This window comes from Anomaloglossus baeobatrachus, chromosome 2 (genome assembly GCF_048569485.1).
Source record: "Anomaloglossus baeobatrachus isolate aAnoBae1 chromosome 2, aAnoBae1.hap1, whole genome shotgun sequence".
NCBI classification, from domain to species: Eukaryota; Metazoa; Chordata; class Amphibia; order Anura; family Aromobatidae; genus Anomaloglossus; species Anomaloglossus baeobatrachus.
Genome location: NC_134354.1, coordinates 713,667,089 through 713,680,663, shown reverse-complemented (window position 1 = coordinate 713,680,663; position 13,575 = coordinate 713,667,089). Strand labels below are relative to the sequence as shown.

At 45.3% G+C, this 13,575-nt stretch overlaps 1 protein-coding gene across 1 annotated transcript in view; it reads right to left on the bottom strand.

Moving 5' to 3' along the window:
• The window catches only part of SUPT20H (SPT20 homolog, SAGA complex component), a 192,520-nt gene that overhangs the window by 112,987 nt on the left and 65,958 nt on the right, over window positions 1-13,575 (bottom strand). Inside the window, 2 exon segments of the mRNA XM_075337317.1 lie at window positions 3,370-3,509; window positions 9,450-9,503. Coding sequence (XP_075193432.1) covers window positions 3,370-3,509; window positions 9,450-9,503 — 194 coding nt within the window.

Here is a 13,575-nt window from a genome sequence, read left to right as displayed (position 1 = left end):
GTGGGGCGGCAGCTCCGCACGGTGGTGGGGCGGCAGCTCCGCACGGTGGTGGGGCGGTGGCGGTGGTCTAGAGAATCCGCCGGAAAAGTAAAAACAATCACATACAGCATACTCTCCCCTTACAATAAAGAACCGGGACCCCCAACATAAACGTCTCAGGTACTTAGCTGCTGAGACGCAGGGCCATGTCCCTGGGGATGAGTGCTCCGGTCCAACAGAATCCTCAAGGGGCTGTGGATGGAGACCGGACTCCTGCCAGGCATGGAGACCGTGCTGGCTCCCACTTCAAGCCAGAGCCCAGAAGGGATGGTGAAGGAGCGCGGCATGTAAGGCTGCAGCCTTGTAAATCAACCTTAACAACACCGCCGACACAGTGGGGTGAGAAGGGACATGCCGGGAGTCCAGACATGGACCCGCTTTTCTTCAAACTTTTTCCAAAAGTCAAACAAATCAGATGAGAATGCATGTGTGGATGTATGACCTCCTGACACAAAGCAATAAACTGGCTAGGACTGGCTACCAGGGGGTGTATAAGCTCAGAGGGAGGAGCTACACTTTTAAGTGTAGTACTTTGTGTGTCCTCCGGAGGCAGAAGCTAAACACATATGGTATGGGTCTCCCAAAGGAACGATAAAGAAAAGTGCGTTTTCAGAGACATGCGACATCCAAGACACTGGTTTGCATTTAGCAGTTCCTCAACACCTTCAACATATTCTGGAGATTTATTTTTTCCTAAGAAGAAGTTTTCACAGATCCACTTGAAGCTTTTCTCAGATCAAAATTCCTTATTTAGATTTCCTTCAAACACATCTCTCATAAGCTCTCTGATCTGAGGACCATAAATACTCCTTCCTTCAGTTTTGCTGGTGAAATGCTGGAGAATTTCTGTGACATGTACTGGAACCCTTGTGAATTTGTCTTTGGCTTTCACAAAGTCTTTAACCAATCCCAAGTTTATATGTAGTGGATGAAGAAAGATTTTGTTGGAGAAACTAAAAGGATTATGCTGAACATTGTCTCTACCTGGAGCATAGATGTTTCTCTGTCCCCAATCACGAAGAACATAATGCTCTACTGTATTTCTACTGTCCCATAACCACAAGAAGCTACAATATTTTGTGAAACCTCCTTGCATTCCCATTAGAAGACCAATCACTTTCAAATCTCCACAGATATTCCATTGAAGATGCTTATATTGTATAGCATCCAAAACAATTGACAGATTTCCATAACTTTCCTTTAGATGACATGAGTGAGCAATAGGGATTGATGCTTTCATATTTCCATTGTAAAGCAACACTGCTTTCAATCTTCTCTGGGACGAGTCAATAAATAATCGCCAATCTGCAGCAAAATACCGTTGATTCAGTTCTTCTTAGAGGCCATTCACATTGTTACAATACACCATTGGGCCATCAACTGTGAAGCATTGTGTTAAAGTTACTTCTGTTTCGGTAATAACACACTTTGACATCATCATGAAGAAGATTCTTCTGTTTCAACATAGATGCAAGAAGTTCAGCTTTATCTTTTGATAATGAAAGGTCTCTGATGAGATCATTTAATTCATCTTGAGTGAAGTGTTCTGGCTGTTCCATCAGGTAGACATTCTTCTTGACTTGAGGCTTCCATGTCTTCGCCAGTAGCTTCAGCTCCATAGTCTTGATATTCTACTTCATTTTCATCCACGCCAGACAACGGTGGTACAGGAACTAGCAAGGTACCATCATGTGGACCTGGCCTAATCGTAGATTCAAGTTCAGGGCTATTAATCTTATGCTTGTTATTTGTAGAAAAGCCAAAACAAAAGTAGCCGTCATCACTATGATTTCTGGGTTCTCTCCAAATCATGGGAACAGCAAATGGCATAGCCACTTTCCTCATATTCAACCAGTCACAAAGACCATTTGAACAACTTGAGCAGATCACACGAGGGGCCCAGCTTATGTCCTGATCACCAAGTGGACACTTAAAGTACATCTGGTACATCTTTTCAATATCCTGAGTGAGTGAACGTACTTGGCCTTTTGGTGTAAAAGAACCACACACATAGCAGAATCTGTCCTAATGATTGATACACTCTTGGGGCATTTTTCTCCTTTAAATCAGATCAAACAGTAGAGTAATTCAGTTTAATGGTGGTGACAAACTAAAAATAAATGCGATGAGCCGACCGACTATATGTAGATATTTCCCCAGAGATAACAGAGGCAGGTTGTATTTAGAACTGATTTTACTTGAAGTAATCTGGTAGATACAGGTGTGAGGTAAAGGGGTCAGCCTATTCCTTACAGATGAACACTTGCAGACTGTTTCTCAGTGGGATAATGGCTGCTGTCAGGTTGTCTCTCTGTGGAGACCCTCACTCAGTTACACCTCAGTGACTGGGCTGCTTTCTTCCCTCTGAGGTGACTTGCCCTCCCAGAAATGCAGTGAAAATCCTCCCACAATGGCGGCTGTCTGCTGGCTTCCCTTCTATCTCCCTGTAACAGAGAGAGGTAGAAACCGGGTTCTTCAAAGCCGTGCCAATGATCACCAGCCAAAGGATCAGATCAATGAAGCTTTATTGTTGCATCGGTCTACGCGTTTCAGGAGCCCTGCTCCCTTCCTCAGGACCTCAGGGTAAGACCCTATTGCGCTTTATTTTTCCACAGCTTCTTCTATTATCTCCCTGTGGCAGGGCTCAGATGCCTGTAGAGGCCTGTGTCCTGTCAGAGTCTCACACACCAGTCCTTGCTGCCATCACCATCCTTTTCTGACATACTCAAATCTTACTGCCTCACAGCAGTTAGCTACTCCCCATAACATGTGACTTTCCGAGAAGCTGTCATTGGCTGATTGCACTGTCAATACTCCTTCCCATAAAACTCACTAAGGCTGCGTTCCCACGATCAGTGTTTGCAGCATTTTGGATGCAGCAAGCTTCAGCTGCGTCCAAAGCACTGCGGTGTACAATACATGCATAGTGGACGGGATTTCTAGAAATACTGTGCCCACTATGCTTGTTTTTTCCGCAGCAAACACGGACCTGCGGTGTGTCTTTCCAGACCGCAGCATGTCAATTGTTTGCTGCGAAAAAATAGAAAATGGAAAACAAAAAATCATCCATGGGTGAAGGGGTTAATTAAAATGAACTTTATTTGTGGGAGAACCTCTTTAACTGAGGCCATTAGTTTGTTTTTTTTTGGTTTTTTTTTACAATGAATTTCCCCAGAGAAAGATTCCACCATATGATTTCACCTGAAGCATCAGTTTAACTTCGAAGCCTGAGCGTATACATTATACGTATCCATAAAGTGTAATATACGCACATACCTCAGTACAAAATATATACATAACACCACTAAATATTAGTGAAGCAGTTCTCACTTTTTCATGGGCCACGTGTTCAGCTTCTGTTTGTTGTACAGCAGGCAGTTTGTAGTGCAGGCAACGGATATTGACGGGTCAAGGCATAATGGTTCGGCAGTGCTCAAGATTAGCTGGCTTTCCAACTGCAGCTTGTCCTCCTAGATGTAAACAACAATGGACATTTAGCGGTAGAAAATCCATCCTACATGATAACCTCAGAGTACTGCAGGAATTAGGTACGGTGATAGACAAACCATTATCTTTAATCTTTTATTCCATAATAACAGGAACTGTACCACATTGCTGGCGCATAGCAAATGCCAATATTCAAAGAGTACAAAATCTGAGCCTGGAAATTATAGGCCGGTAAGTTTAACCTCTACTGTGGGTTAAAAACTCTTGAGGGTTTCTTAAGAGCTACTATCCAAGAGTTTCTCAAGAAGAATAACCTCATGACCCTGTATCAACATGGGTTTATGAGAGAACAGTCCTGTCAAACTAATCTGATCAGCTCTATGAGGAGATAAGTTCCAGACTGAACCAGGGAAATGCAATGGCTGTTGTCTATATGTAATATTTAAAGGCGTTTGATACAATGTCACACAAAAGGTTGGTATGCAAAATGGGAATAGGGGAAAATGTGTAACTGGGTTAAGAAGTGGCTGAGTGATGGCAAACAAAGGGTGGTTATTAATGAAACACTCTTGGACTGGATCAGTTAATAGTGCGGTACCACTGGGGTCAGCATTGGGTCCTCTTCTTTTTAACATTTATTAATTATAATTAAAAGAGGTATACAGAGCAGAATTTCAATATTTTCAGAGGCTACTAAACTCTGTAGAGTAATAAAGAGAGGATAATTTAATATCACAGAAGAATTTATAAAAGCTGGAGGCTTGGGCTGAGAAATGGCAATTGAAGATAATGTGGCTAAATGAAGATCATATACTTGGCCAGTGGAAATAACATTTATATTTATGAACTTAATTGTAAAACACTGGGTAAAACTGTCACTAAAAAGACTTAGGTGTATGGGTAGACGGCAAACTCAACTTTACTGACCAGTGTCAGGCAGCTACTGCCAAGGCTAATAATATAATGGGATGCAATAAAAGAGGAATAGATGCTCATGACAAGAACATAGTTTTACCCCTGAACAAGTCACTAGTGCGACCACACTTAGAATAGTGTGTACAGTACACTTTTGATCTCCGGTGTATAAGAAGGACATAGCTAAACTAGAGCGGGTGCAGAGAAGAGCAACCAATATTATCGAAAGAATGCCTGAAAAGCAGTACCAAGACAGGTTATTAAACTTAGGGTTATTAGTTTTGAAAAATGAAGGCTTAGGGGTGATGTTATAACAATGTACAAATATAGGACGGACAATATAGAGACCTTTCTAATGATCTTTTTATACAGAGACCTGAGACGAGGAGAAGGGGGCATCCACTATGTGTAGAGGAAAGAAGGTTTAAGCATAATCACAGATGCAGATTCTTTACTGTAAGAGCAGTGAGACTATGGAGCTCTCTGCCATATGATGTGTAATGGTTAATTCACTACTAAAAGTCAGGGGAGGCTTGAAGCCTTTCTTGAAAAATATAATATTACTGATTCTGTGCACCAGGGAACTAGTCTGATTGCCGTATGTGGAGTCAAAAAGGATTTTTTTCCCTAATATGGAGCTTACTGTCTGCCTCATGGGGTTTTTGCCTTACTCAGGATCAACATGTTATGCTATGGGTTGAACGCTATGGATTTAAGTCTAACTTCACCCTTACAACTATAAAACTTTAATGTTGACTTCTTTATTAAAGACTAAATTAAAAATATAGTTTAAAAGATGATTTAAGATAATCTAGATACCCTTGTCTTTCAGAAAAGTGTGTATAATTTCATGGTGCTGTCAAAAATTCTGATTAGATGGGTATAACGACTGAGATCACACTGACCCCTAGATAAGGAGTAGTCAGTCGCCCATCACTAGCCGATCGGTCATGTGTGCGATCTTTTCCCATCGTGGATTATGGAGAATACAGAAACAGATACGCATACTCATATGGAGAAAACTCCACGTCCAGCAGACTTACACATCCAATATCAGGATCATATAGCGCCCCCTACTGTCTGACCCTTCATCAGATAGCAAATCTATATACAAAGTTAATGGCACCACATGCCATGATATTGCCGGAATTGATCCCTTTACCATGAAGACTGATCTGATAAAGGCAGGGCTGCAATATGCTGAGAATTTATTGAGAGGCTACAAAACTGGCAGCCAGTAAAGGAGAAGAATGGAGAAAAATGTGACTTAATTTGTAGCTAACATTACACTTCCATGTGTAAATGAGAGAAAGTTCAATTACCATCAGATAAATCTGTTGAGAATCAAATTTGCCTGGTAACATTTTAAATAACTGACCCTGCCCCCCCCCCTATTTAGCCTTATCCATACCTCTCTCACCATCGATCCTCTGATTAGCTGCACTGTATATTATCTTGCTTACTGGGTACTACAGCTCTTCAGTAAAATAAGGGCATCATGTGGGGGACAACGCATGGATTAAAGGGAATCTCTGAGCAAGCTTTTGCTACTTCATCTGAGAGCAGCATGATGTAGGCAAGTAGACCCCGATTCCAATTATGTATCACTTAAGGCCGCTTTACACACTGCGATATCAGTACCGATATTGCTAGTGTGGGTACCCGCCCCCATCTGTTGTGCGATACGGACAAATTGCTGCCCTTGGCGCACAACATCGCCCAGAGCCGTCACACATACTTACCTGCCTAGCGACGTCGCTGTGACTGGCGAACCGCCTCCTTTCTAAGGGGGCGGTTCGTTCAGCGTCACAGCAGCGTCACTGAACCGCCGCCCAATAGCAGCGCAGGGGCGGAGATGAGCGGGACGTAACATCCCGCCCACCTCCTTCCTTCTGCATTGCGGCCGGGAGGCAGGTAAGGAGAGCTTCCTCGTTCCTGCGGTGTCACACGGAGCGATGTGTGCTGCCGCAGGAACGAGGAACAACTTCATTACTGCTGCAGTAATGATATTTGAGAATGGACCCCCATGTCACCGATAAGTGATTTTGCACGTTTTTGCGACGATGCAAAATCGCTTAGGTGTCACACGCAACAGCATCGCTAATGCGGCCGGATGTGTGTCACCAATTCCGTGACCCCAACGACAACGCATTAGCGATGTCATAGTGTGTAAAGCCCCCTTTAGATTACTGGCTGCAGCCGTTCTGACACAATCAGAGTTTTTATCTGAGAGCTGACAAAGCTGCCTCCTCCCACATCAGGCTCTCTATAAACAATGTCTACAGACAATGAGCTGCTTATCAAAAGAGAAAGTGTCGGACTACCAGGCACAAGGCTGCTATAGATGATGTAATCCCAGCAATGATAATCTCCTGGTGCTAAAACAATCATTGCAAGTAAACAGCTCAGAGCGTGATAAAATTCTGTGTTTTAACCCCTACAGCATGCGGTCTTCAGCCTAAATAGCAAAAATAGACTGACAGATTCCCTTTAAAGTCAATGACGTGTGTAGATCGAATAGCAAAAAATATGTAACAAATTAGATTCACTAAAAATAGGTTCGCTCATCTCCATTCCCATGACCATAAAGTAATTTCAAGAATAAAATTATAATGGGAATTTATGAGATTTCCTAAACACATTGGGGACGATGCATAAAAATGGTTTTAAAGAAAAAAGTGCTGCAGTGGTTGGTTGCTATTGGTAAAAATTATTTATTTTCTCACATTAAATTTAATACATTTATGCCATTTATCAAATGTTCTAGAGGTAAAGAGAAACTTTCTGGTTCTATGTATGCAGGAGCAGTTTTCTGCAATTATTTACCCTTAAATCTTAGTTCTTTTAGTGGCGTTCCCCATTCAGAAAAGCTTTTTTCCATGCAGTGCTCTGGCATAAATCTACTGTCAAAGCAACAGCACATTAATTGCTTCTGACGCGTTCCTCATGTCTGAGTGTACGCCAGTGTAGAGCACATGTGTGCCACAGAGGGCTCGTATCCAAAAATAATAAAGAGGTCGTTGTCATATAACATGAAGAGAACAGGAAAAACATGACACATGACAGGCAGAAACTGCTACAGTAATATTCCTCCTCTCCTTAAACAGACAAAGAAAAAAAATGGGTACTTTTGTCTGGGTTCTTAAACTTTCTTACAGTATATATGGATTAGGTGGCAACTCAAATGGAATGGCCGCCATAACAACTAATCCACAGCATAGGAATTTAGGATCCAACCACTGGGATTCTTACTAATCTTGAAAACTGATGAATGGAGCATTGGTCTTGTGTGCACTAAAAGGTACTTTTTTTTTATTGAAGATATAAAAGATATATAGCTCCCAAGACCTTTGTGTCAACTAATGAGCTGTATCACACATATCTCAGTCAAGCTGTCATATGTGAAGAAATATCTCTCTTCCTCACTGAGAAAAAGGAGTAATCTCTAGACTCATTTAATGGTTTAAAATATTTTTTCATGCATCACAATAAGCAGCTGATCGAGGTGTGATGCAGTTCTTTTGAGTTGAAACTCAGATCTCAGGAGTTGTATATCTTCAGGCTGCAGCTGTTACTGACACTTGACAAGGACAGGCTGCAGTCTTAATTATATCAGAGGCGCCATTTACCTCATTCTCATAGGCCCATGGTTGGGTCCCCCCAGCCTAAAAATAGCAGCCTCCAGTCGCCCAGGATTGTTGCATCTATTAGATGCAACAATCCCGGAACTTTACCTAGCCCATCCCGACTGCCCTAGTGCCGTGGCAATCGGGGCAATATAGGGGGTTAATGACCGTTCACAGCTGCCACTAGGCCCTAGATTAGTAATGGAAGGTGTCTGTGAGACTCCCCGTCTCCATTACGAATTTGTGCCCGCATGTTGCGTTAAGATGTAGCAGAGCTCGAATCATCGTCGGACCTGGGGGTTTTGAGGGTAATAAAAAGGGGTGAAAGATAGTGTATTTTTTGTATTTTATTTAAAATAAAGGATTTTTTCATTGTTTGTGTTTTTTTCTTTTCACTTACAGATTAGTAATGGGGTGTCTCATAGACGCATCCTATTACTAATCTAGGGCTTTGTGGCACCTGTGAGCTGTAAACCCCCTATTACCCCGATTGCCATCGCACCAGGGCAATCGGGATGAGCTGGGTAAAATTCCGGAATTGTCACATCTAACGGTTGCAACAATCCTGGGTGGCTGCAGGCTTTACCTTTAAGCTGGGGGGCCTAATAAGCATGGGTCTGGCCAGATTATAACTACCAGCTCCCAGCTGTTGGCGTTATGACTGGGTATCAAAACTGATGAAGGGGGGGGGAGGGTGAGAAACGCACACCATTTGTTTTTAATATTAATTTATGTAAAGAAAAAAAACATGCATGCGGTTCCTCTAATTTTGATACACAGCCAAGATAACCACACGCCAGGGGGGCTGCAGCCTGTAGCCGTATGCTTCATCTATGCTGGGTATCATAATATGGGGGACCCTACGCTAATTTTATTTAATTTTTTCACCAGTATAGACGCAGACAGCTTGTGTGATTGAAAAAAGTCAGACACACTCTTACACAGGCTGGGGGCGTTGTCTGATTGCAAAAAAATCAGAAACACAGGGACGGCCAGTGGGCAGGGGAAGCAGGGAATATACAATAAGGTAATGAAGCTGTCCCGGAAGTAGAGCGAGCAGCCCTGGAAGCAGTGAAGCTTGCTCCAATATCCCTTCTACCACCTTTTTGTAAGCGCCTGATTCAGGTTCCCATAGACTTATATGGGGACTGGCGTCCAAACTGTTTTATACTTAAATCCGGTTGGACCCACCAATCCTGGGTATCTGCGGGTCTGCCCATCACTAATCAGGACTGGTAAATTGGTGCTGGTGCAGGCATCCTCAGTCACAATGAGAATGGTGATATCTAAATTAAATTATACTTTTCAGGATAACCGGTCACCAATTCTTCACAGTTCACAGACAGGACATAAAAGATGTCACTGTACTTATCTACAGACACAATTTCCTAAAATGTCAAATAAAGAGGCAGAAACAATTACCTGTGTCCATTTATGATTGTCACTGGTGATAGCATGTATGTCAGAAACTAGAGTCTGGGGGTAAAACAGAGAAACAGGCTTACATTAGCAAATAAGGTTCAGAGTTTTATTTTTTTTGCATATCTTTGGTCTTTTACTGTACAATACTATTGATGTTGAAGCGTTTATTCCAGATATGCTACATTTCTTGCTAAAATGTTGCCCTAACGAATCCCAACAGTGTGCAATATTCACACTATTAGGATCCTGCTCCATTTGCCACCTGGATGAGCAGTTTTCACAAGACCGCTCAAATACAGTTTACATAGTTGCAGTCACATGCCGAAGAGTTTCTTTTCCTGCTTCTGTCAATAAACAGAGAAAGAAGCAGGAAGAGAAGCTAATTAGCAAAGTTGCTTTCAAGTGCCAATCACATACGACAACAAACATTGAAGAATCCTGACAGTGTGAATATTGCACATTTAAGATTCAGCATGCTGCAGTGCTTGCTGAAATTTCACCCTGGCATGGAAACCCTAACATTTCCAAAATACATTATAATTTGACAATCCATTCTCTACAAAATGTAATAGGATTTTCCTTCCAAAGTATAATCACTCAGCAAACAGACTAGATATTAACAATATTTAAGCATCAGGACATCGGTGTTGGACATCCAGGATGAAAGGGCATTTTTCATAGGACTAGGCCTATGAATGCTAATTACAGAGTGTAAACTGTTAAAAACTAGAGACGGCTACATAATCACATATTCTTAGAGTTTTATCATCAATTTAAAAAAGAGAATTTTGTTACTTACCGTAAATTCTTTTTCTTATAGTTCCGACATGGGAGACCCAGACCATGGGTGTATAGCTACTGCCTCCGGAGGACACACAAAGTACTACACTAAAAGTGTAGCTCCTCCCTCCGAGCATATACACCCCCTGGATGACAAATCTAACCAGTTTAGTGCAAAAGCTGAAGGAGGACATCCACCCATAAGTAGAGATAGAGTAAAACCCGGAATAACCGGAACCTCTGTCTACAACAACAGCCGGTGAAAACACACGGAACAAGAACTGCCAACAGGCAACAGGGAGGGTGCTGGGACTCCCATGTCGGAACTATAAGAAAAAGAATTTACGGTAAGTAACAAAATTCTCTTTTTCTTCATCGTTCCTTATGGGAGACCCAGACCATGGGACGTCTCAAAGCAGTCCATGGGTGGGAAATAAACAGAACTGAGAAGTAGGCAAAACCTAACTTCACAAATGGGCGACAGCCGCCTGAAGGATGCGTCTGCCCAAGCTCGCGTCTGCCGAAGCATGAGCATGCACTTGGTAGTGCTTCGAAAAGGTGTGCAGACTAGACCAAGTGGCAGCCTGACAAACCTGCTGAGCCGTAGCCTGGTGCCTGAAAGCCCAGGAGGCACAGACAGCTCTGGTCGAGTGCACCCTAATCCCTGGCGGTGGGGGCACCTGAGAACATTGGTAGGCATCGGATATGGCCGACCTAATCCAACGAGCTAGGGTCGGTTTAGAAGCCGAGAGACCCTTGCGCTGTCCTGTGGTGAGCACAAAAAGAGAGGTGCACCGCCTAAGAGCGGCGGTGCGTGACACATAGATTCGGAGCACCCGCACCAAATCCAAAGTATGCAACGCTTTCTCAAAGCGATGCACAGGGGCCGGACAAAGGGAAGGCAATGAAATGTCCTGGTTAAGGTGGAAAGGAGACACCACCTTAGGGAGAAAGTCCGGAGTCGGCCGAAGAACCACCTTGTCTTGGTGAAAAAACAAAAAAGGTGACTCCGAAGAGAGCGCAGCCAAATCAGAGACTCTCCTGAGAGAAGTTATGGCCACCAGAAAGACCACTTTCTGTGAAAGTCGAAACAAAGGAACCTCCCTAAGAGGCTCAAAGGGGGGTTTCTGTAAGGCCGTGAGGACCAGATTAAGGTCCCAGGGATCCAAAGGCCGCCGGTAAGGAGGAATGATGTGAGATGCGCCCTGCATGAAGGTGCGCACCTGGGCCAGTCGGGCGACACGCCGCTGGAACAATACCGACAGAGCCGAGACCTGTCCCTTGAGGGAATTGAGGGATAGACCTAGCTGCAGACCGGACTGTAGAAAGGACAGGATGGTCGGCAAAGAAAACGGCCAAGGAGCATGGCCGGGAGAGCGACACCAGGACAGGAAAATCCTCCAAGTCCTGTGGTAAATCCTGGCCGAGGAAGACTTCCGAGCCTGAGTCATAGTGGAGATGACCTCGGAAGGAATGCCTGAAGCCGTCAGGATCCAGGACTCAAGAGCCACGCCGTCAATCTGAGAGCCGCAGAATTCTGGCGGAAAAACGGACCTTGAGAGAGAAGGTCTGGGCGGTCCGGGAGATGCCACGGCATTTCTACGGACAGACGGAGCAGGTCTGGGTACCAAGCTCGCCTGGGCCAGTCTGGAGCAATGATTATAACCCGACGGCCCTCCATCCTGATCTTGCGCAGGACTCTGGGCAAGAGAGCTAGAGGGGGAAACACGTAGGCCAGACGGAACTGGGACCAATCTTGAACCAGCGCGTCCGCTGCCAAGGCCTGAGGATCGTGGGAGCGAGCCACGTAAACCGGGACCTTGTTGTTGTGCCGGGATGCCATTAGATCCACGTCCGGAGTGCCCCACTTGCGGCAGATTGACCGGAACACTGCCGGATGCAGGGACCACTCGCCGCTGTCCACGGTTTGACGGCTGAGATAATCTGCCTCCCAGTTTTCTACGCCTGGGATGTGGACTGCGAATATGGTGGACTTGGAGTCCTCCGTCCACTGAAGGATGCGTTGAACCTACAACATCGCCAGGCGGCTGCGAGTCCCACCCTGGTGATTGATGTAGGCAACTGCAGTCGCGTTGTCCGACTGGACTCGAATGTGCTTGCCCGCCAACAGGTGGCGAAAGGCTACGAGAGCTAGAAGTACAGCCCTGATTTCCAGCACATTGATCGAGAGGGCTGATTCGGACGGAGTCCAAGTGCCCTGTGCTCGGTGGTGGAGAAATACTGCTCCCCAGCCGGAGAGACTGGCGTCCGTGGTGAGGATCACCCAGGACGGAGTCCGGAAGGAGCGTCCCTGAGACAGAGAGAGGGGCCGAAGCCACCACTGAAGAGAGCTCCTGGCCTGTGGCGACAGAGCCACTAGCCTGTGCAAGGAAGAGGTCCGCTTGTCCCAAAAGCGGAGAATGTCCAGCTGCAGAGGACGCAGGTGGAACTGGGCAAAGGGAACCGCTTCCATTGACGCCACCATCTGCCCCAGCACCTGCATGAGGCGCCTGATGGAATGACGGCGGGGCTTCAACAGAGAACGCACCGCCAGATGAAGGGACTGCCGTTTGACTAAGGGCAGCTTCACAAGTGCCGGCAGAGTCTCGAATTGCATCCCTAGGTACGAAAGTTCCTGGGTCGGGGTCAGAGTGGACTTGGGCAGATTGACAAGCCACCCGAATTGAACAAGCGTGGCGAGAGTGAGCGAGACACTCCGCTGACAGTCTGCACTGGATGAGGCCTTGACTAGAAGGTCGTCCAGGTAGGGGATTACTGCCAACCCATGGAGATGCAGAACCGCAACCACTGCTGCCATGACCTTGGTGAACACACGAGGGGCCGTGGCTAACCCGAAGGGGGGAGCCACGAATTGGAAATGTTCCTCTCCGATTGCAAAACGTAGCCAACGCTGGTGTGAAACTGCAATTGGCACATGCAGATAAGCATCTCTGATGTCGATGGATGCTAGAAAATCTCCTTGGGTCATTGAGGCAATGACCGATCGCAGAGATTCCATGCGAAAGTGCCGCACCTGAACATGCTTGTTGAGAAGCTTGAGATCCAGGATGGGTCGGAAGGAACCGTCCTTCTTGGGGACTAGGAAGAGGTTTGAGTAGAAACCTCTGAACCGTTCCCGGGCGGGAACCGGAACAATTACTCCGTTGGCCTGCAAGGATGCCACGGCCTGTGAGAAGGCGGCGGCTTTGGAGCAGGGGGGAGTGGACATAAAAAATCTGTTTGGCGGGCTGGAAGAAAATTCTATCCTGTAGCCGTGGGAGATGATATCCCGCACCCACTGATCGGAGACGTGCTGAAACCACACGTCGCCAAAGTGGGAGAGCCT